The sequence below is a fragment of the Cibotium barometz genome, chromosome 5 (genome assembly GCF_041138505.1).
Source record: "Cibotium barometz isolate CiBa-2024 chromosome 5, ASM4113850v1, whole genome shotgun sequence".
NCBI lineage: Eukaryota > Viridiplantae > Streptophyta > Polypodiopsida > Cyatheales > Cibotiaceae > Cibotium > Cibotium barometz.
Window position 1 is genome coordinate 46,000,423 of NC_141050.1, and position 24,045 is coordinate 46,024,467.

Below are 24,045 nucleotides of genomic sequence, written 5' to 3' on the forward strand. Positions count from 1 at the left end.
CCAACCTTAACATATCTTTAGAAGGAATAGACAAAGTATTGGGTTTATTTCTCTTACTCAGAGGCTCATATTCATGTTCAAGCTCGATGTGCAGGTTGTAAATGTTGCTTCTCTATGTATTCCTTCTTGCTCTTAATCCCTCTGCCATCCTCTTGATCCATTCCTCGATGTCCTAGGATCTAAAGCAATACCACGGTCTTACATGCTAGAGATTTTTTCTATGCATCTTTAAAGGATACCAAAATCAGAATGAAAATAAAAAGGTGCCAAAACAAGAACTTAAGTCAAACTACTTTTGGATGGGCTTGGTTCAAATTTTGTGAAATATGCTATTTCGGTGTCCAAGTAAATTTTTTGAGATATGGGCCATTAGACTTCGAAAACTGGCCATACCATAAATGTACTTCACTTTTCACATAGTTTGTACTACATGAATAAGAAAATGTGATTGAAAACTTCGAAAACTGACAATATTTTATCATTCTTTATCTACATTTAAGAATAGGAATATATCTTTTATATCTTAGAAAGTGGAAAGAAAATACACCAAAATTAATTTCATCTTATTTTTTAGACTTTTTGGATTATCTCTCTCTAAGCTGAGTTGACACTTCTTAGAGGGCCCAAAGTTGAGTCCAAAATTCTCCTAATGATCCCTATATCGGCCCAGCTCGATTAAACCGGTGTGGCGGTGTGGCAGCAAGTTTACTAGGCCTTGGGACCTTATTCAACCCTAGGATTTGATGAGTCGACAAGACCTTTACTATCTTTATATTTGTCTATTTTGTCTCATAGGCCGTTTTGGCCTTTCGTAAATAAACGTTAATATAAATTTCATTAGTTATTTCTCTCTATCTCTCTCGATTAGGTTTTGATAACTAAAAATGTATAAAAATAGTACATAAATCAATATTTGAATTTTAGTTGATGTAATTTTGATCAAGATATGATGCAATGCAGAGAGTACATGACACACCTAACACATGCATATATTACACTACCTTGTGCGGACACATGCATGTTTTCACTCAAATGCACATTGACACTCATAGTAAACATTCCCATGTGATGCATGTAGATGATGTCTTTGACATTTTATAAACATATATCCTAGAAGGGACATCCCAATGCTTGTACATACTCTCTCTCTCCCCCCCCCCTCTCTCTCTCTCTCTCTCTCTCTCTCTCTATCTATCGCACGCACGCACGCACGCACGCACGCTTACAACATAAAAGTAATAGTTTGTATGCATCTACCCTTAGGGTAGCATTACAACGGCACCGGTTGAGATCTTTGCGCAGATTTTGAAGCTTTCACATGTAGATCTTCGTCTCCACCATGGATTACGACTACTACTGTGACGAATCCCGGACGCGCTTCCAAGTCCAATCAGGCCAGTTTGCAGGCCCTGCGGAGGAGGAGAAGAAGGTGAACCGGATAGAGGTAGGGGCTTGTATTGCATTTGCAGTTTTTCTTCTAGCGTTTGCATGGACCAAAGAAGGATGGCTTCAGTTCCTGTTGCTTTGGCTGGCATCGGCCATGCTAGCTGGGCCTTTTGCCCCTCTCTCTGCCACCGGCGGCCATTGCAGGGTTGGTGTAGGGGAAACCCTGCCTGCAGAGAAAGAGCAGGAAAATTCAGATGATGAAAAGACAAGTAAGAGGACCTCTAAACAACACCACAAATCGAAAAATGGAGAGACCCTGCAGCAGGAAGCAGTGCTGTTGCTGCAGAAAAAGCGTAGTGTTGATGACGTAGATGATGATGGTAAAACGTCAGATGATACTGATAATGGTCAAAAGCCATATGATGATGATGATGGTGTTGACGATGATGATGGTGTTGATCATGATGATGATGATAACGACGATGATGATGATGAAACATCACAAATGCCCTCAAAACAGGGTTCTTCCTGGCAGAAGGGTGCAAGTTCCTTTACAAACAGCAATGCAGGTGGTACAAGGGTTTCAGCAGAGTGGACCTCTGCAGACATGGATCTGCTCAAAAAGCTCATGGTGAAACATCCTAGAGGAAAGCTGAGACGGTGGGAGGTCATTGCTGAAGCTTTTAATGGATCACACAGTGTGGAGAGCATCGTGAGGATGTCAAAGGTTTTAGGTGAGAGAAATAAAGGTGATGATGATTCTTACTCACAATTCTTGGCGAAGAGGAAAGGATCCGTGAAGGCCATTGGTTCTCCTCTAAGCCAGAGATGGGATCTGGATGAAGCTTCCACGGATAACGCACCACCAAAGAACAGTGTATTGCATATCAAGGTGGAGGGAAATGATGATTCTCTGAACAACAATACCCTCATGTCAAAGGAAGAAGAGACAAGAAAGAGGGACTGGACAGAAACGGAGGATAAGGCCCTCCTCAATGCTTTGAAGACTTTCTCAAAGGATACTCCCATGCGGTGGGAGAAAGTTGCTCTTGCAGTTCCTGGTAGATCTAAATCACAGTGCTTGCGGCGCTTTGCAGAACTAAGAGAGAGTTTTCGCAACAAAAAATTGGAAAAGGGTAGTAAAGTGTCCGAATCTGATTGATTTTTCAGGCTTCTTGATTGATTTTTTGAGATCTTCTGAGAGCATTGTATAGCATGCGGCGCCCATCTTCAAGGTCCTTTGATGGAATATATGCAAGTATGAAAACAACAGTGGCCATGCTTTCATTGTATAAGAGGTGAAGATGGTCATGTAATACACATTTCATAGACTAATAGTCATGTTCTTTTTTTCCTCTGATTATATGCATTTAGTTGACATAGTAAAGCTGTAAGCCTAAGTGATTGGGTGCTCTATTGGAAGACCTGAACCAGTGCTTTGGTTTTGACACTGCAAGTTGTTCTCAACATGGCTGGCTGCTGTTTCATCCACTAAGTCTTCCTGCTCAAATCAAAGCTTGAGCATGCATTCTTCTCACACTGCTACATGCTTTTATCCATGTGAACAGTAGTATTTCTAACATTGGATTCTTTGTCATGTCTTCCAAACGCATATGGCAGGTCAGCTGGACTGCTCTTGACCTCTACAAGTGTCCATGCAGACAATGTGGGTGAACCTGTCCTGACACCTACACCAAGCGTAGAAGTGTGCATGTCAAGTACAAAAGGCTTTCTAGTTCAAAGTTGTTGACTAGCAGCAGAGTAAATGTTATTCGAGACTTTAGAAAAAAACAATGCTGCTTGTGCCGGATTCCGTTGGGGCCTAGACGCAATTCCTAGTTTGGGGCCTTGTCATGTTATTATTTTTGGTTGCCCACCTGTGAAGGTCTGTGAGGTCAGCAGTGGCCTTAGTTTTTAAAATCTGAGCTTCATTAGGATAAGCAGGATGCAGATAAGCTCAAATAATGCTACTATATTTTTCTTGTGTAAGGTCTGGTGAGGCACTCATCCTAGTGTCAGGAAATCATTCATGGGCTTAACCGCAGATACTGAAAAGGTAGATCATGGCCACCCACCCTATGCCCTGGCTAAAATTTTGTTGGTGATTTGAGTCCAAAAATACTGTAATTTCTCACCTTGGGGGAAAGCTTGTGTATCTTATGTCAGGGGCAAGTTAAGCACAGGTCTTGCAAGCTTACAGGTCCATATGCCTTTCAACAAAATTGTGTGAGATTTGGGGAACCGGGCGGGTGCCATTTAGCAGTAATTGAAGGATATTTTATTTTTTGTTGCTCAAATATATTCTTTTTCATGCCAAGGACCTTTACATTGTCCTGAATGAGCTTGCCATTTTGCTGGTTTAGGATGTCATGAGACTGAACCAGCTTTTCAAAGGAAAAATAACTGATAGGTGTCTTGCATGTCAAGGTTTAGCTTAAAGGTGTCCATGGGTGTGTAGTGTGCGACTCAGCTGAGGTAGGTTTCGAATCTTGTTTGCTACACTTGTTGGATGCATAATGTTGGTCCAAACCTTCACAGTACTTTGAACACACAGTCGGAGCTGGAGTCTACAAATGAGAGGTTTTAAATCTATCCTAAGACGAGCCAAGGTAGAGAAGCTTTGAAGGAGCTACGTGCGGCTCACTACCATGCAGGGCAACCTGTGTGCGCTGTTTTGAGTTGACGATAAGCACCAATTATTTGCTTTTCAGTGATCCCTTTTTGGAGAAATAGGTAAGGGAGATCAGTAAATGGATGTTTTACACTAATCAATCCATGGCAGCACGAATAAAAGGATTATGTGGTCTCTTATGCAAAGCATCATAAATTGCAAGCTTGTACAATTGCGGTCGAAATGCAGCCACAAGAAGTCAATGCGTCTTTGAAGTTGTTGGATGAAGCAATTAGTCTCAAATTGTAGCTCAACCTGAACTTTCTCAAAATCCTAAGCCTTCATGTTTAGTTTTGAGGCACCTAGTGGTAACCTCTAAACTTTAATGGTGAAGAAAAAGAAGATGGAAAGAATTAAAGATTTCATTGGATTTTCCTATAAAATCGGGAGGACCTCCATAGGATTGAGAATTTCATCAAAGGATCAAGTGATAGGAGCTAGTCTTATCACTCGGAAGGCATGCCTATAAGTGGTGGATGAATCTTAGAGCGACTGTCAAATTACCTAAAACTTGGGAGGAGTTTCAACAAGCTCTAAACAAGGAATTCTTATGAGAGAACAAACAAGATAAAGCATGGGTAACCTAGGTAGAATGTGAAAGGAAGCATATGTAACCTAGGTAGAATGTGAAATGAAGAAAAATTGCCACCTAAATATAAATAATCCTTAAGTTGAAAGGAAGGTAAGGGAATTCAAGGATTCTCAGCTCCAATTATAGCTAGAGGTCATAAAGGGCTCTTCCAAATTTTTGGAAGACACCATAAAGCTTGCCCATAAGTACGATGATACAAAGTGGGTGGAAAAAATTGAGACTGGGCAAGGCTCAGAGCTAAGTCCAGAGGAAATCCACTTTTAAAGAAAATGAGGGAGCCTCACACAAGAAACTTAGGAGGTTTAAACTGAAGTATCCGACTCTTTCATTAGTGGATTATGAAAATGTAAAGGAACATGGTCTTCGTTATAGAGTTTGAGTTTGGAACATTTGGCTTGTAAGTTCCCTAAAAAGAAAGATAAGGTGCAAAAGTAGACAAACCTCCACCTAAACAAGTGCACTTAGTGTAGAAAGTCCCAATTCATGGTGCTTCAAGGATCAAAGAGGTAGATGTTTACCATGAGGAGAACACTCATATGTAATGTTTATCCTAACCTATGCGGCAACCTACTTTTAGACCTCTTGATATAAAGAAAATGCATGGGAAGATAAGAGGTCAAGATGTAGTTGATGATAGTACAACACATTATTTCTTGAATAATATTTTAGTCAAAATATTGAAGTTGTTGGAATGTTCAAGTGTCCGTAAATATTGGTCTCTTTGGTAATAAAAATACTAAAATATATTTTAATCAAGATACTAAAGTTGCTAGAAAGTTCAAGTGCACATAAGTACAGGCACTGACACAAGAAGGCACATGATACAATGATAAATTGTATCGAGATGAAAATTTAAGGTATAAAGAAACTTTGGATTTCTAGAATCTAGATCATGCATTTGGATAGGGGTTGATTTGGACTTTGGTTGGGAAGGGCTTTATGAATTAGGTCATTACAAAGAAGCTATTTTTTAAATTTCATTTTATTTTATTGCTTGTGGATGCATGTTTATGAATTGGTTGATTATGATTAGTAAACATGTTTATAAAGTGTACCATGGGTGCTTGTGGAAGCGTGTTTATGAATCGGTTGATTATGCCTAGTACCTAATCAGAGACTCAAACCTGTGCACAAACTGCTTATTCTTCATGCTCAATACACAGTAGAGAGATGACCTAATCTACCATGTATATATAAAGTGTAACATGGGTGCTTGTGGAAGTGTGTTTATGAATCGGTTGATTATCACTAGTACCTATTCAGAGACTTAAACCTATGCACAACTGCTAATTCTTCATGCTCAATACGTAGTAGAGAGATGACCTAATCTACCATGTATTACTAACATGAAGTATATACAATGCTAAATAGAAAAACTCAAGGGTAGATAGCATTGCTCTTGAGTTCTTAATAACTCAATGACTGATTGATCAATCAATGAATATGACTAAGGTGTACACTCCTATTTATAGTGTCTAATGTAGTGAGTTATTTACCAACTCTACCGACCCTAATAATGTTGGTGAGTTGGCCACTAATAATAATGTCCAAGTAAGTGTGTTTACCCAATAACTCTATCCTTATTGAGCTGCTCATTGGTTGTCTAACAAACTTGAGGGGTTCACCTCTAAGAAATTTTATGTATCATGTGCGTTCAAGGGGCATTTAAAAAACTCCTTACACTTACATACTTTTATGAATAAAATGACCCCTTTTTCTTCATAAACTTATGGATTTTTTAAAAATTGGTTTAAAAAAACCCCTCCTGTAAATGTAATTATGTAACTTTTTTGAACTAATATACCCCTCCTGATGAACTCACGTGCTACACTGACATATTTTTAGGTGAACCCCTCGAGCTAACAATATTACAATGATCTAGCACAATAGCCCTTATAAACACATGAATCCAGCCAATTGACATCTGAGTTGGCCAATGGGTAGAAGCATGTCTATATCACACTCGAGAGAGTGTGCATGTGACATAAAAAAACCCTTATACATTAAGCAAGGTATAGAAGAAGTGGAAATGGAGAGACAACTTGCTAATTATTTAAGGAAAGAACAAATTTAGCCTAGTAGCTCATTTTGGGCTTCACCAGTTTTACTTCTGAAGAATAAGGATGATATTGGGGTGTGCAATGAGTGTGTGTGTGTGTGTGTGTGTTTGTACATTATATATTCATAATATATAACTATATGTTTGTGAGAGTGTGTATGACAAAGAAAGCTTATATAAAACCATATGTATGACAAAGAGATCTTATATAAATACTTACAAATAAATAAATGTGTATGTATATTTGTGTGTGTGTGTGTGTGTGTGAGAGAGAGAGAGAGAGAGAGAGAGAGCTATGCAAGAGAACATCATAACCTGGGGCCTCTCAGTCCTCATCTAAAAATCTTCTTCAAGGTATGATCCTCTAGAAGGGGATCCTAGAAGGTTTGATCCCCGTAAGGGGATCCCATACACTGCTAGTGATACCAAAGTGTCAAAGAGGCATCCATATGTGTGGGGTTAAAAAAAGTGTGTTTGAAGAATCAATGTCTCTTGAGGAGTGTCCCTTGAGGAGGTCTATTTCTTTTGTCAATCTATCCTAGACCGTTGGACACATGATGGTGAAGATTGGGCTAAAGAAGGTGACTCCCAAATATATATAACATGTGACAATGTCCTCTAGGTCTCTCGTGTAAGGGGGAGAGAGAGAGAGAGAGAGAGAGAGAGAGAGAGAGAGAGAGAGAGGTCTATGAGATCAATAGTAATTAAAGAAGACCCTATTGGTTAACTAATGAGGCCATCTCATTGGGTCCATCAATTATAATAGCTGAGGTCTTCCTTAAAAAAAAGACTACCCGTTCACCTTGTTTGTGAGCTACTCAACTTCTTCCATTTTGACATCTCTATGTTTACTTTTCGAGTGTTCTACTCCAATGGCACTGAAATAGGCTTATAGCTTGTCATACCATACTTGGACAATATGTCCAATCCATACTGCCTCTGCAATAACAAAATACCATGAGGTGATCTCACCACCTCTATGCCCAAGAAAAACCGCAGTTCACCTAAATCCTTCATCTCAAACTTCTGCTTCAAAAGCCTCATTGACAACATGCATGTTAGCATCACTATCACCATCAGTGATAATCAAGACATCCACATAGATGACTAATAGCATGATCCCTATATCTGTCTTTAAGTTATAAATCTTCATTGGATATCTGAAATCCAATAAGAAGATACCTCCCGATCTTGTTTGACCATGCTCTGGGTGCTTGCTTCAAGCCTTACAAGGCTTTACGTAACCTACACACAAAATTTGGTTGTGCATCACTCTCATAACTTGGTGGTTGCATCATGTATACTTCTTCTTGTAAATCACCATGCAAGAAGGAATTCTTTACATCCATCTAATGTAAAGACCAACCCTTTTCTACAGCCATAGCAATGATAGATCTCATGGTTGCCATTCTTGCGACCAGGTTGAATGTCTCCTCATAGTCAATGCCATAAGTTTGGGCATAGCCCTTGGCAACCAATCTTGCCTTATACCTACTCACTAAACCATCAGCGTTGTGCTTGACTTCATATATTGTAAGCTAAACATACAACCTTGCACACAAAAGAGAGGGAAAGGAGAAGAAGAGAAACAACCATGCAAGGGTCGAGTCGGAGATGTGCACTCAGCCAACCCTAATGAGGGTTAACTCCCCTTTGTGAGGCCACTAGAGGCTCATTCCACCACCACTTGTGTCACCCAAGTGGCGATTCAAGAGCTAGGTGAAGAGCAAGGAAAAGGCTCAACCTTCACTCCATGCCACATGCATGCAAGAGGGACCTTGGTAGAGAGACAAGAGAAGGGAGAGCAGAGGAGAAACTAGATCATCACCATCCCTAAAATGTACACACATCACCATCCCTAACATGTACACACAACAACAATCAAGCATGCAGGCATCAACAACAATACAAGCAAGCATCCACAAGCGAGAGAGAGAGAGAGAGAGAGAGAGAGAGAGAGAGAGAGAGGCAAAAATCCAATGAGATTGTCCCTTTTTATATTCCATAAAATATCTTATATACAAGAGCTCTCATTTTACAATGGCCGGCCACCCATTAGCAATTGGGGGCCCAAAACTAGCTTCCTAGCTCTATGTACATCTCTTTCCTACTATGACTGGCGTTACACAAGCTGTAAGCTCAGTCATCCCATATCTCTTTTATCATTTAGTGCTTTGTGTAGTTACAAAAAGATAAGTTACAAGAAGCGTAGCCACACTTGAAAAATAATGTTAACCAGAGTGGTTAACATACCACCCTCCCTAATTCATGATTGGAAGTGCTGGATTATCCCATATGCAAGAGCATGGAGCCATATATAGGGTGTGGTGGCACCTTCTCATAGCAGTAGTAGATCGAATAGGTTCTGACAAAATTGCGGAGCGAGGTACGAGGCAGGCGGCTCGATGGAAGACATGATAGTTGGTCCAGAAAGTGGTCTCCATTATGTCTTCAAAGGTTTGGAGGCGCCAGGCTGGCATCCACACGAGGCACTCGTAGTAGCTAGAGATCTGCTTCAATGTTGGCCCTTTGTTGATGTCGAAGGCCAATCCTTGAGTGCCTTCATGATAGTGGTTCTAGTCAGGGACTGTATCTACAAGCATGATGATCAGTGGCAATCACCGCAGGATCGGGCACCTCATCATATCTTGTGATGAATTCGTGGATGCACTTTAACATGTTTTCTTTTGTGATGCACGGCTACTAGGTTCTTTGTCTTCTCCTCGTGGAAGAGGTTCCAGGCCCATATTCGTCAGTAGGTACTCAGGGTTGATCCGAAGTGGGTGCGGCACCTTGTGAAAGATCCCTGCCCCCTCCGCGCAATGAATTCGGGGGTGCTAGCAGCACAAGTAGCACTTCTTGCGCAAGGCAGAGCCTCTCACTCAGGGCCTCACCCACCACGGATATCCGGACAAGAGACTAATCCCTCTGTTCTTCCAAAACTGAACCTGGAAAAAACTTTCCTCACCTAGAAAGCACGAGCGATTCCTCTACGAAAATTTATTCTAACGTAGCCAAGAGCCTTAACTAACCAAACTGATCCGACCGAACCTATAAATCACATGGTCAGATCAAGGAAGAGACTTGCACTTGGATCATAGAGACCAACGCTTTTTTCCTCATCAAGAGGCACAACCGTTGATTCTTTTCCATAGAACAAGGGTTATCCGGGATTTTAGTTCAACTATCGTAACATAACAGAATTGAGTCTCATTTTAGGGATCCATCAATCCAGCCTAACCCCATCCAATCCCATGGGTTAGCCAACCGCCAAACCACTATATTGATAGGATCCAATTAGAAATTTGGTTATGTTTTTCCCCGAGTACTAGGGAAAAGAGTTCCCATGCCCCCTAGCCGGCGCTTCAATCAAAATTCAAGATAGTCACACTACTTACACACCCAATTTGAAATTTCCTTTTTCACAGATTCAGTTGTCTTTAAAATAATCTTTTAATGAAACCATAGTATCACTGATCATAATCCTCCAAAATATCTAGCTTGAATTCTAATTTCCAATCATTCCTTCATCGGTTACCTATGGCATCATTGGCCACCAGAACGCTCACCACCTATTCACTCAGGGGCCTTTTCAATAGTTCCTAGCTCATAGTATCCAAAAATATAATCACAAAAAAAAATCCAGATGGACTCTCCGTTGAAGATCAGCAAGATCAACCAACAGATCCATATAAAAGAGCCATGGACTCATCCGTTTGAGGACCAGCAAGGCCAATCAACCAGATCCATGCCTGAGTTCAGAAAACAACTCTAACTCCTTATTCCATTTTCTTCCCCGACGCACGCGTGGGTATCTTCGGCGGCAACCCAGAGCCCAAGCACCGTATGGTCAGCACCCTCCTCTAGGCTCCTTCGTAGTAGGTCACCTAGCGCTTCACTCATAGGCCGCTTCCTTGATCCCTCATCCACCGACCGGAAGTTCACCATTTAAATCGAACCAAGGCTGGTCAAGACCTCGGTCGAACCTTGCTACGCGAGACGTCCTCCATTGACTCTCCATCTCAGCTGTTGCAACTTTATCACTTAGGTCTCTACGACTCATTCACAAGATGGTCAAAATGCTTCCCCAGCATTCTTGACATAAAACAATCATTTAAAAACAGGTTTCTTAAATACAGTTTCTAATGAACTCTCATCTTTCCACATTGTTCCAGATCATTCTCGTTATTCCACATTCTTCTACATCAATTCACATTGCTTATTCCACATCCAATCATATGTATTCCCATCGTCCATCCATTCTCATCCAATCACATCATATTACATCTCATCACATTTAACCACATCTACCCTCATCACATCACGTCATAGCCATCCACATCACATCTCATCCATTCACATCTATCTAGGTCCACATCACATCTATCCACGTCACAACATATCCACATCACATCGTAAAGGAATAAGAGTCCTCTTCAGGGGACAAGTGGAGCAACTAGACTACCTTAATTCAGCAAATGACCCAGCAAAGGAGGCTATGACCAATTTTAATGAAAATAACACTTTTGAACTAAAAATAAATCCTTTATGCATCTTTCTATGCAAAAAATCTATTTTAATGAAAATAACACTTTTGAAATAAAAATAAATCCTTTATGCATCTTTCTATGCATAAAATCAATTTTAATGAAAATAACACTTAAAAATTTTCATTATGCATCTTTTGTTACCTCTCCATCTTATGTGAGTATTTACTCATTTTTGGGTATTTTCTTTTATTTTTTGGATTTATCTCATCCCAACACTTGGATTAATCCAATTGGCCCATTGGAACCTTAATTGGACCTTAATCCAAAAATTTCTGAAAATGTAGACCCGTAGGCTAAGGTCCCTTATACCATTTTTAATTAATTCCTAATGCACATTGGAAAGTTCATTTTGAACTTCTGATTCACGGAAATCTATTTTAGACACTAGGAGAATTTTTGTATCCAAGATATCTCAATTTTGAATTACCTCTCTCTAGATATTTTCTCTCTCTAGGTCAAAACAGGGTAAAACAAGATCTTTCTTCCATTTCAGAGAGGGGGATGATTGCAAGAACAGAAGGGGAGGTTCTTACACCTTTACACCTCAAAAGCTAGAGGGAGAAATCTTACACCTTGCGTTTATTCTCCCAGATGTATGGCTTTAGTAAGAATGGTCATCCCCAGGCCGACTGCTTGCCCATGAAATCAAACGTTATGGGGCGAGCAGCGCGGCGGGTGGCAGATGGTAGCTGCCTCTTTGTTGGGGGGATGCTCGCGCCTCTAGTTGTTGCGATGCTTTGCTTCAATGTATGGACGTAGGACATGGATGTCCATGCGATCCACGACCCTTGTGAGCGGCTCTGATTCGTATCACATGCTCAAACTGTTTGCTCAAACTCCATTCTATCAAGTGGGTCACGCCAGTTCCATGGGTTGAGGGGAGGGTCGACTTCCTCACACTCGAGTGGTGGCAGCGGGATCTCACCTTCTTCCAAGGGTGGGGGGGAGGGGTTTCTTGGTTGCCATGGTGAGACGAAGTTGGAGGGGTTGGGGATGTAGAGGAAACCATGGCGAGGATGGCATGAAGGACAGGAGGGAGGCCTTGCCGATGTTGAGGGTAAATCTGTAAGGGGTTGTAGGCAAGCCTAAGTTCAATGTCAATGTGGGAGGTGAGGGGGGTTTTGGTGAGGGAGGTGGAATGGGAAAACGGATGGGTGCAAATGATTGTGAGGGAAAGAGGGGGAGTCTGGCAGTGCCAAGAGGGGGTGGGGTGGGTTGTGTGCTTGTGCTTGTGCTTGTGCTTGGGTGAGAGGGGTTGGGGGTGGAAGTTGATGGGAGGAGATGAGGGTGGTGGTGGGTGAGGGGGTGGTGCTCCTAGCGTGCCATCTCCTCCATTGTTGTTGTCATGGTTGTTGTCCTCTTTGGGAGAGTATTCTGGGCCGTGTGATCTAAAGAAGGCCTTGGCCTCTGCAGCTTCCTTTGGGGTAAACTCCATTGGGAATGCCACATGCAAGTCATCAAACTACATGATGCTTGTGGCTTGCATGACTTCCATCTGGATATGGCATTTGCGATAAAGGATTAGGAGGCCTACTGCAGAGTATGGTGGGAGCTCGTCTTGACGGAGGGAGCGGTAAGCTGCATTCATGATCTCCCAACCCTTAAAGTGGAGATAGTCGAGAGCATCTACTGTCCTATGGGATGGATATGGGTAAGGACATAGACCATCTGGGACCAAGATCAATGATGTTGTTCGGGTCATGGGTCATCCTCCCGAAGCAGAGGAGGTGGGACCAGCTCATCAAGTTCACTTGGAGAGGGTGGGTAGGATGGTCAAAGAAGATTTAGGGCTGGGTGAAGGAGATGAGGCCTTGGAAATAGAATTGGGCGAGGAGGGCGATGCTGTGGAGTGGGAGCTTGGTGAGGATATATGCATATGTGGTGCAGGAGAGCGGTTCGATGAAAATATCGTGTTACAGTAAGTTGAGGTAGATCATCCTATAGTGGAGGTTAAGGAGCTGGTGTACGGGGTTTGTGGAGGGATGGCGAGGTCAAGGAGCTCCGTGCAGTGTCCATCAAGGCATCTACCTTCTTCTCAGTGGCACTATAGGAGGGGCTAGAGGATGTTGGTGGTGATTGTGTAGCTTTTTCTTCTGCGGCTTCCAGTTGGGCCTCTTTCTGGTGGAGCGTCTCCTCTGTGATCTCATGATAGCGTTGGAAGCTGAGATTTGTCTTATTGGGGCTTCTTCCGTGGTTGTAGCTCTATATTGGAAGTCTTTGGGCAAGAAATAGGTCATTGGTAGCCCTTTGTGTGGCCTCCTATGCTACTTGGAGTTGGTGTTGGAGCTCTAAAATGGTGGAGATGGCATTACTGATCCTTCTCATCAATGACCTTCTAGAGATGAATGTTGTTTAGTGTGGATGTGTATAGATCCTTGGCATTTTGCCGCTCCTGAGCTTTCACAAGCAACATTTGTTGATGTGCCAATGATGCAATCTCTTGTTGGCAATAAATGCAGTCCATCATCTATGTTATGAGCTCGCGGGCCATGTGAGAGAAGCCCTGGCAAAGATTGGGACTTCCCCATGCGCTGCACAGACACTCTCTACATACACTTCACTAGATTTGAAGCTGCGAGTCCTTGCCCAGAGGGTTTTCATGGTGTTGAAATGGGAGGATTGAGGAGAGGAAGGACCTGCGCTAAAGTAATGAGGGGGAAAATCAAATGATCGTGGGGTGGGGTTTAAAAAAGATTCTGCTCCAAAAAGGCATGTTTGTATGCCTCCTCCTCAATGGCCTTTTGTTTGGCTTCTTTAGCTTCTTTCTCTTTGGGGGTAGGGCCCTAGCTAGAATGTAGGGGAATGGGATCTTTGCCTTTGGTGTCCGGGTGATGGCGCTTGGTGGTGGGGTGAATGTGGAGAGGATTGGGGGGAAGGCAAAGAAATGGGGACCGCATCAGGGCCACTGAGCTGCACGGCCCTGGGAAGCTCCTCCCATACCGCGACATGGTAGAGAACTTTTGTGAGGAGGGTGGCGGCTGTGAGCTTGCCTTGGGGGTTCAAACAGAGGGCATGTGGTGGACTCTAGCCAAGGTCAATAGGCTACATCTGCTAAATCTGTTAGTCCGCCTGGTGGTCAATAAAAATGAAAGGGCCTCTGTTGGCATCACCAGCTCCTCCTGGGTGATGTTGCTCCATTCAATGCCATCTTTAGTGGTTGTGTCCTTGAAAGTTCCCTTCGTCAACTGCGGGGCATTGGTGAACCGCACATATGCTTGGTCTAGTCGAGGGAGATGAAGGGCTTCTCGGATCACCAGCTCCTCCTGGGTGATGTTGCTCCATTCAATGCCATCTTTAGTGGTTGTGTCCTTGAAAGTTCCCTTCGTCAACTGCGGGGCATGGTGAACCGCACATATGCTTGGTCTAGTCGAGGGAGATGAAGGGCTTCTCGAATCAGGTCTACACTAAAACTATCTGCACCTACCCCTCATTGTTCAGCACTTGACATGTGCCCTATTTGGTGTCATAAGTCTTTGTACAATATAAACAACTATAGAGGTCCGGTCCCCAGTACTCCATAGTGGGCAGGCCTTTGAGCCCCATTTTCTCCAAGCATGGATGGCAGGATCATCAACCAACTACCCTATAGCATGTCCAGTGAAATATAGCAACTTATGCTCCACTTTATGATTGTTTTTCATAAAGGAGTGGACTGTGTGTCCACTACTTTGCTCATCAACTACTCTCCCAAGTGTGATAATTGGGTTAGGTGTGGCGGCCGTACTCCTCAAAGCGTCCCCCAACCAGGCGCTTCTTCCTGAGGGTGGGGTGCTTAAGAACCACTTTATGATTGTTTTTCATAAAGGAGTGGACTGTGTGTCCACTAACTTGCTCATCAACTACTCTCCCAAGTGTGATAATTGGGTTAGGTGTGGCGGCCGTACTCCTCAAAGCGTCCCCCAACCAGGCGCTTCTTCTCTTGAGGGTGGGGTGCTTGAGAACCTCATGGGAGGAATCGGATGTGTCGGCCATGGTGAGGGAGGGTGGTCAGAAAGGGAAAACTTGAGAGAAAAATTGACAAGATTTCGGGTAGGCTAAAAGCAAAAAGTGAGGAAATGAGAGGAGGGTGGGGCCCATATATATAGGTTTTAGAAGGACACGACCATGGCAAGAGGATGGTATGGGCGTGGCAATCCTAGGAAATGGGCATACCCTTTGAATGGTACGGGCATGGCATTCCTAGGAAATGATTGTACCATATGAATGGTATGGGAATTCATTTGGATTTGCGTTTGGTACGGACGTGGCATTTGTTTGGAACGGGACCATTTGGTTGGAATGGCCGTGTTTTTGAGTGGAGAGGTTGGAACTGGTGTGGCAATTGGAGCCAAGGATGGAACGGCCATGGCACATTTGGGACAACCGTGGCAAATAGAGATGAGAATAGAACGGCCATGGCATTTCAAGTGGATGTTGGTATGGCTGTGGCATTTGGAATTGTGAATGGTACAGCCGTGGCAACTATGAAGTTTTGAATGTCTGGCCGTGGTGGCAAAGGTAGAGGGGAATGGTACGGCTGTGGCAAATCAAAAAAAAATAGGGCACCTTGCAAATATGTTTTGTACTCGTGGGCTATGCTACTAGCATCCCATTGCAGGTTTTGTGTACTGATTGCGTGCCCAATTTGCCAAATGGAGGAGTTGGTTCCAATTAGGTGATGGCAAGGTTGGGATTCCCTTGGGGGGTTCAGAAGCTGGTAACAAGGGAGTAACTGAGATAGGAATGGTTGAGGGTTGATTGGGAGTACTCCGAGGAGGTAGCCTGACAATGATGGGTGGAGGAGTATCCGACGTTAAGGGTACATCTTTGGTATGGACTGTTGACTATGGTTGGGGGGGTCACAGTGTCATCATGAAGCTTTTGCTTCCCTTTCTCTTGTGCAATCATTGTGGTGGAGGCCATTGTGGGTTTCCATTGAAGGGTGGGTGACTATAGAGTGACACAAGTTGGGAGTTGGTGCCGTGGTGATTTGGGGACCCAAATGTGGCGATTGCCCTCATAAAATGTTGAGCCTATACTAGAGGATTTGGGATCCACCGGGGGGTTGTTGTTGGGCAAGGCTAATGGTACGAGTGAGGATATTTGGGCCTTGGAGAGCGTTTGGGCCCTATGAGAATGAGAGCTAGATTGTCGGGGGATCCACAAAGTAGTAGTGCCCTCATAATATCCTTGTGCTTTTAGAGCCTTTTAGGTACCCATTGTCGAGAAAGCATGCCGTGTGTGTGTTTGTTAGTGTTGTTAGGAGGGTTAATGTGGTTAGTTTTTTGTGGGGGGTCAGCAGTGTGGGTGGCTTTTGAGTGGTGGGATTAGGGTGCTACTGAGTGGGGTAGTGGAGAGGATTTGAAAGGCAGTGGTGTGTGTGGAGTGGGGAGCGGCCTCTTTTTGTGGTATGGAGCTGTGTGGATTGGATAGTGGAATGATGGGGGTGGGTGGAGGAGTGACTTCTTGGCATGAGGGAGTAGCGGGTATGGGTTCTTCATCTTGAGGATTGTAACTTGGCTAGAGGCCAGTTCTAGGGAAGCCATCCGTGCATCCCAGTCTATGTTGCACCGGTTGTGTCCCATCCAACCTCTTTCGAGAAGTATCTCTTCATGCATTATTCCTACAAGCATCACATAAAACTTCCCTTTTAAGGAATTATTGCCAATGTGGAACAAAAATTTGATTATGCCTATGGAGTGAACTTCTTGAGATGCCACTGTTGTGACCGTGCAGGAGTGTCTTTCAGTGGTGGGGGTTCCCCGAGGGAAAGCCATGTCTTTCAGTGGTGGGGGTTCCCCGAGGGAAAGCCATGTCTTATGAGACATTAAATTGTAATTAGTCCCTGTATCTACGAGAGCTAATTTTTGGGCAAAGCTCGTCAAGGTGGTCATTCCTAACCATAACCTAGCAAGCTTCACCTCCCATTCTTCCTCTTCGAGGTCGACTACTTAGGCCAATATTTTTCTGCCTAAGTTTGGCATGCCTCATTTTAGCCTCTTTTTGGGCGGTTTGTTTCATTTCTTTGTGGTCCTTTTTTCTTTCTTTTTTTTTCATTAATGGCCCTTAGGGTAGTTTCAATCAATGGGCCATAGTAGCGTTTTAACTTGCTACCATTGAAATATCCTGCCATTTTGACACCGTCAAGTGTCTCTATGCGCATAATGCTTTGCGGGGTTATCTCAGTGACTAGGAAAGGTCCTAAGCCTCTAAGATTGAGTTTTTTAAAATGTGTTTTGGTGCTAAAGAGGAGGATCATATCACCCTCATTCATTTTCTTGTCTTTGAGCTGGTCATCGAACCATTGTTTACGCCTTGGCTTCTCGACAATCATGCTATATATAGCTAGAAGGCATGTTTCATCAAGCTTTTTGAGCTCGAACAGATGATAACCTAAGACATTCCTCGTGAGTTTTTTCTTATACAGAAATGTGTAAGCTTGGGACCAAGAAATCTATTGGCATAACTACTTCAGTACCATGGGTCAAATTGAAGGGTGTGGCATTGGTAGCTGCCTTGTAGGAAGTTCTATAGGCCTAGAGTGCTGCCCAACAACTTTTGTTCCTAATCATTACAGCTGGCCTCAACAGTTTTGGTGAGAATGGCACATAAAACTTTGTTAGTGCTTTCTTCTTGGTGGCCATTTTCTTGGGGTTAATATGGGGAGGACTTTCTATGAGTGACAAGGACTTCTTGTAAGAGTAATTGGATTACCTCATTAATGAAGTACATTCCATTATTGCTCACAAGCTCAAGGGGGCAATCGAAGCATGTGATGACTAACTCATATAGGAATTTTGCACTCAACTTTGCATCAGCTTTACAAGTAGCTCGAGCTTGGTGCAATAGTTCGTGGGGGCACGATTATATATCGGGCTTGAGTATGCCTAGCGTAGGACTAATGGGCCTAATGAAATCAATGCCCCACTTTTCGATGGTTGCAAGGAAATGACAGGGTTCAGAAGCATGCTATCCTTAAAGCAGGGGATTGCTGCTCATTGGCATTCATCGCACCACTTGACGTATTCTGTTGCATCAGTCATTAAGGTGGACCACCATAACCCGAGTGTGTGAGGACTTTGCATGTGCTACAAAGTGCCCCCCCAGCACAAGAATAGTGAGCATGTTCTAGAAAGGAAAACATATTCTTCTTCACGGACACAACGTCTAATAATCTTGTCTTTTCCCTACATGTAGTGTTGGCCTGCCAACAACAATGAGTTGGTAGGGGGCGGTTGTTTAATGAGGCATCAGGCACGGTCCATGTTTAGGAGGGCGTCCTCACTGGTAAGCCACTAGCTAGCTAGCTACCTCCTCGTCCCACTCAGGAATTAAACATAATTGGAACAGGGCGGCATCTGGTAAATCATCATCAATTTCCATGGGCGGCTTGTTGTTGGGGATTCTTAACATGTGGTCTGTCAAGATATGCTATGAGCCCTTTGGCACTATGACAGTGAAGTCGAACTCAAGCAAGATTAGAAGCGACCTCGTGATTCTTCTTATTGTACAGGGCTTGTTTACCAAGGTATAGAAGGCTTGATGGTCTACAAAGAAGATGAATCTGGTTTGCCAGAAGATAATGGCGAAACTTCTTAACGGTGTAAATCATGGCCAACCCTTCCCTTTAAGTCGTGGTATAATTTATCTCAGCCTCGTTTAGTTGTTGGTTGGCAAAGCTGATGGGAAAATCCATCTTGTGTTCACCAGGTTGGGCCAGCACACATCCAACAGTAAAGGTGGAGGCGTTAATGTGGACATGAAAGATAATATCCCAATTGGGGGACCTTAGAATAGGAGCACAAGCCAATGCTTTCTTGAGAGTGGTATATGCATGTTGGCATTCCTCTGTCCACTCAAAAAGGATCAAGAGTCCGTAAAGAGGTCAAGCTATATCGGGCATACATAAAAATGAATCACTAATAATAGCCAACATGTCCCATGAAATGCTGGACTCCCTTAAAATTAGTGGGTGGGTGCAGCTCAAGGATGAGCCACACCTTGTTATCGTCCGTGGAGTTTCCCTATCGGGAGAGACAATGTGTCCCAAGATAACTCCATGCCTAACCCAAAACTGGCATTTTAGTGGATTCAATGAAATGCGTTATAGCCTGCATCTTTATAATACCTTACTTAAGCAGTCAAGGTGTGCCTTCCATGAGGAGTTGACATAGAGGTCATCCATAAAGACCTCAAGGAATTTCCAAAGGTATTCCTTATAAGCCATACACATTTATCACTGGAAGGTACCCGGGGCATTGATCAACCCAAAGGGTATAAAGGATGTTTTGTGCTGATCCTCGCGGTCGATCAACACCTAGATTTAGCCAGAGAATCCATCAAGGAAGCTGTAGGCTTCCTTTCCTGCGACACGTTTGGTGAGGGTAAGGGATAATGATCTTGTATGGTGGCAGCATTGACCTTTTTGAGGTCCATGCACACTCTTACCTTCCCATTCTTTTTGGGCACTATCAAGATGCGTGATACCCATTCTGTGGCTCTATTTCGTAGATGAAGCCAATGAGTCTATCAATTTCTTCTTGAACTATCTTGGAATATTTTGGTTCATAGGATAAGCCCTTTGTTTGACCGGTCTTGCTCCATTGACCATTGGAATGGTGTGCTTGACTACTTTGGGAGGTACACCCTTCATATCCGTGTACTTCCAGTTGAAGCAATCTTGAAACTCTGTGAGTAGAGTAATGAGGTCAGTCTCTTCCTCAGTAGAGAGGTCATCTCCAAATGTATACTGGCCTCAGGTCTTTGCCCAAGCCTACCAAGTTAATTTCCTTTACCTTGGTTGGACCATCATATGAGGTCCCTGGCTGTCCATCTCATGGGACCTTTGGACCAAGTCATTGCAAAAATATGTCACCATCTAGAAGGTCTTGAAGTATTTGGGCACTTGTTTGGTCTCTTCTGCCCTAGTGTTTTCTTCTTTTACTAGTTGTTTAGCTTCTTTTTTCGCTAGCGCTAACTTCTTATTACATGCTTTGCACGTAGAACGGCAAAGCTTTTCCGGTTCGAGTTTGGGAGATCAATGGGTTCCATTGGCTTTGGGGTGGTCGTGTGGACTAGAAGGGAGTTATTTGTTAACTCCTTTTACCATATTTGGTTGAAGTGGTCATGTGCTTCAACCGCCCCAACATATTTTAGCCAGTGGGGTGTCTAAATCGTCATGGAAAACATAGTGTTCTAGCCCTAGGAATCCATCATGCTTGTGAATTCTGTGTGAGTGTGTTTCCCTTGATGGTTCCACTTTATTGGCTTGTTCTGGTTCCTGAGTGGCAACATTAGGCAAGTATGTAGTGCTAAGCATGTAGAGAGATCTGATCTCGTTCCCGTCTTGCTGTAGCAAACCTATTTCTTGTGCATCTTGGAAGTATGTCCAGGGTAGCAAGGATATGCATCCAATTCTCAAAGTCTTCTCGTTCCGAAAGAGGTGAACATTCCTCACTATCCTTTTCATAATCTAGTGTTTTATGACACTTTTGACACAGGTGGACTGCAATGGATCTGGTAGTTTTTACTATGTCCTCTGCAAAGGGTCCGCCACGCATGGGATGTACCTTCCCCGTGCGTAGATTGATATTCACTGTCTAATCTTTCCTTCGAATGTAGATATGTTCGGTATCCCAATCGTGGATCATTTTGGTTTCCCTCATGAAAGGTCGCCCAAGGATGCAGTTATATGTGGCTTACATCCAAAGTTTGTCACCATAAAGGTGTGGTGGAAGGTGGTTCCAAGGATCTTTATTTTCAAATCCTTTAATAGACCAATGGGTCTAGTGGTGGCTCCATCAATGAGTTTTGCCAATAATGTGTCATCCATGGTGGCGGGTGCTCCCCATTTTTCCCAGCATTGTTTTGTAACAATGCTCACTCCAGCTCCCCCATCCAGGATTGCTATGACCTGGAGGTCGTCAAAGGTTATCGGCAATGCAACATTGAGTTCATCGCCTTCAACGTATTGTCCTTTTTTATTTACTCAAACTTGGGATGCCAGTGATTTTGTGGGGTTCAACGAGCTCATCTTACTCTGACTCATTCAAGCTGTCTAGCTCTATGGATTCTTGCATGCCCTCCCCCAAGGTGTCCCTCCATCCCCAATCCTCAAATCTTTCCATAAGCTTGGGTTACCTTGAAGCAAGGTGCAAATGGGGATTTGGATTTGAGAAGAGAGGAAGGAGGAGAGACCATCAATGTCTCTAGGAGTGGAGGATGTTCCATGAGGAAGGTCACCTGGGCTTGTTCCTCAAGCTCTTATTTGTATATAGTATTTGGATGGGGATCTATGTGTCCGTTTCCTTTAAGATGTTCATCCCCTAGGTTTTTAGGATATTTAGCTACCCGGTTCCCTGGTGGGGGGTAGCTATCGCAATGGGTGTTACTGCTTGTGTTGACTATGAGGGGGTGACTAGTCTGGGAGTTCTCTATTATATACTTGAGCTCGTTCAATGGGTCTCATGTTGGAGACCGAAGGGCATGGCTCAAGGTAAGTAGTTGGAGGCTCATCTTCTATTTGAGCTTGGCAGTCCCTAACCAATTCTTGGGCTGCCAAGAGTCTTTCCTTCTTCTTTATGGGGTTAGGGTATTTGGCAAGCTTTTTAGGGAGGTGGTTAGTATCAATCAGTTCCCTAGCTCAGGTGGTTGCATGTAGAAGATCTTCCTCTTCTAAACAAGAGGTTGATGCATGTGTTGTTGTGCCATTTTCCGAACCACTCTTTAATAACTACCTAGCTATACCCTTTGTCAATTTTTATGGTTTTCTTTCTCGAGCATCTAGTTGCTCGTGCTTGTTCTTCAGGGACATTCTTTGGGGCTAAGACCTTTGTTTGAACCTGATCTTGCTAGTTTGATGTGCCTCTACAAGCATGAGCGGCAACCCTCTGATTATTTTGCAATCTAGTTAAGGCATTGAGAGGGACCGTTATGGATGAAGATGTCTTACACTGAGCAGGTTAATGATGTTGGTGCTGGGATTAGCTTTCATGAGCTTTTCTTGTCGTCCATGGTCTCATCAAACAATCCTTATACATATGGTCCAACACACAAAGGGGTTAACGCGAAAATGCCTATAGAGGTACTTTCCATCCCATTTTCGATTGGACATAGCTGGTGCATACCAGCTACTCATCTCGTCAAAGACAACATCTCTACTTACTCACATCTCACGAGTAGTAGGGTTATAAAATCTATAGCCTTTCTTCTCCATCACATAACCAATAAAGATGCATTTCTTTGCCTTTGGATCCAACTTTGTTCTTACTTCATAATAAGGAACATGCACATATGCAATACACCTAAACACTTTCAAGTGAGACACATCCGATGATCTTATGCTTGAAACTTATGTTCATGCCTCATACCATGAACACCTCCTGTAGTGGGTGTCACGTTCATAGTGTAAACAATAGTTGCTACTGCTTCTACCCAAAAATAATGTGGCATATTATTTTCAGCCACCATCAAGGCACGTGCCACTTTTGCAATGTGCCTATTTTTTCTTTCTACAACACCATTATGTTATGAAGTGTACCTGCATGTAAACTGTCTCGTGATTCTCCTTGCTTTCTTAGGAAATCATTGAACTCATTTGCAAAGTATTCTCCCCCACCATTTGGTCTTATTTTATTTGTATGCCTTTTTCCTTTTTCTCCTTTTCATGAAGTAAACCCACACTTTCCTACTGTGGTTACATCAATGAATGTAACATAACCTGCAACCTGCAATTGTTACAGTCTTCATCGGTCTCCATACATCTGAATGAATAACATGTAATGGCCTTTCACTAACATGCTTTTCATGTGGAAAAGTATGTTTGGACTACTTACCAAGCTAGCATGCTTCACAAAATTTTTGCATACTATCAACCTTAAACCTTGGTAAACCTGCAACAATATTTTGGACCTACATAGACTTTAGTCACTATAATTCACATGACCAATGTGCTTGTGCCATCTATCAATATCCGCAAATGACACATGTTCCATGTGCAACCATGGTTGCCTTTACCTCAGGCATGTTCACATCCAAAGTAAACATCCACCATTTCTGTTACGCTTTGCAACCAAGTGACATTGATTTTTTTCCACAAAACATCCTTGAGGATTAAACCTCACTTGTTATTGGAGAACCTAGTTAACCATCTGTCTAATACAAACCAAGTTCTTTGTAATATTTGGAACATGAAGTACATCTACCAAGTACTTTATCTTGCCATCCTGCATAGACAATGACACTTTACCAACATGCACAATGGGATGCATAGTATCATCACTTGTTTTTACATAACTTGGTTTTTTTTTTGTATGTCTCTAAACCACTCACCATGACTAGTCATGTGGTTAGAGGTGCCAGAATCCACATATATCTTGAGATCCTGACACATCTCTTATTGTGGAACTAAGCATGTGCTGCATCACAAACAACTACATACTTATGTCATCACCACCATGTTTACTAGATGATGCATGGTTGCCTTGCTGCAACTTTCCACTTTTAATGTCATTGTGATTTTTATAGCATGTGCCCTGGTTGCCACAATAATCTATATTATTTACACTCTAATTTCTTTGCCAACCACCTCGGCCTCTCTAGCTCCTCATGCCTCTAGATTGGCCTCTTCCACCTATGTATGGCTGCAGTGAATCATTGGAGTGTTGTACTTGAATTAGAGTAGAAGTATTGTTCTAATGTGTTCTTACTTTGTGAAGAAGAGTCCTCACCTAGAGACTTTTCTTCTATGAACATAGACACCAAGTCTCAAAAGTTGGAAACATTCTCTCTGACTGCAATGGAGATCTTA

General features: G+C 43.0%; 1 protein-coding gene across 1 annotated transcript; it reads left to right on the plus strand.

Annotated features, from left to right (window-relative positions):
- The first annotated feature begins 1,236 nt into the window (after nt 1-1,236).
- Nucleotides 1,237-2,743, plus strand: MAMYB (Duplicated homeodomain-like superfamily protein). The gene has a single exon (XM_086798464.1). It carries the CDS (start codon nt 1,340-1,342, stop codon nt 2,546-2,548), a length of 1,209 nt encoding a protein of 402 aa, XP_086654590.1. The 5' UTR covers nt 1,237-1,339; the 3' UTR covers nt 2,549-2,743.
- Nucleotides 2,744-24,045: the final 21,302 nt, after the last annotated feature.

Bases quoted from the DNA above. Each gene is read 5' to 3' on its own strand.
- MAMYB (XM_086798464.1), top strand. From the start codon at position 1,340: ATGGATTACGACTACTACTGTGACGAATCCCGGACGCGCTTCCAAGTC.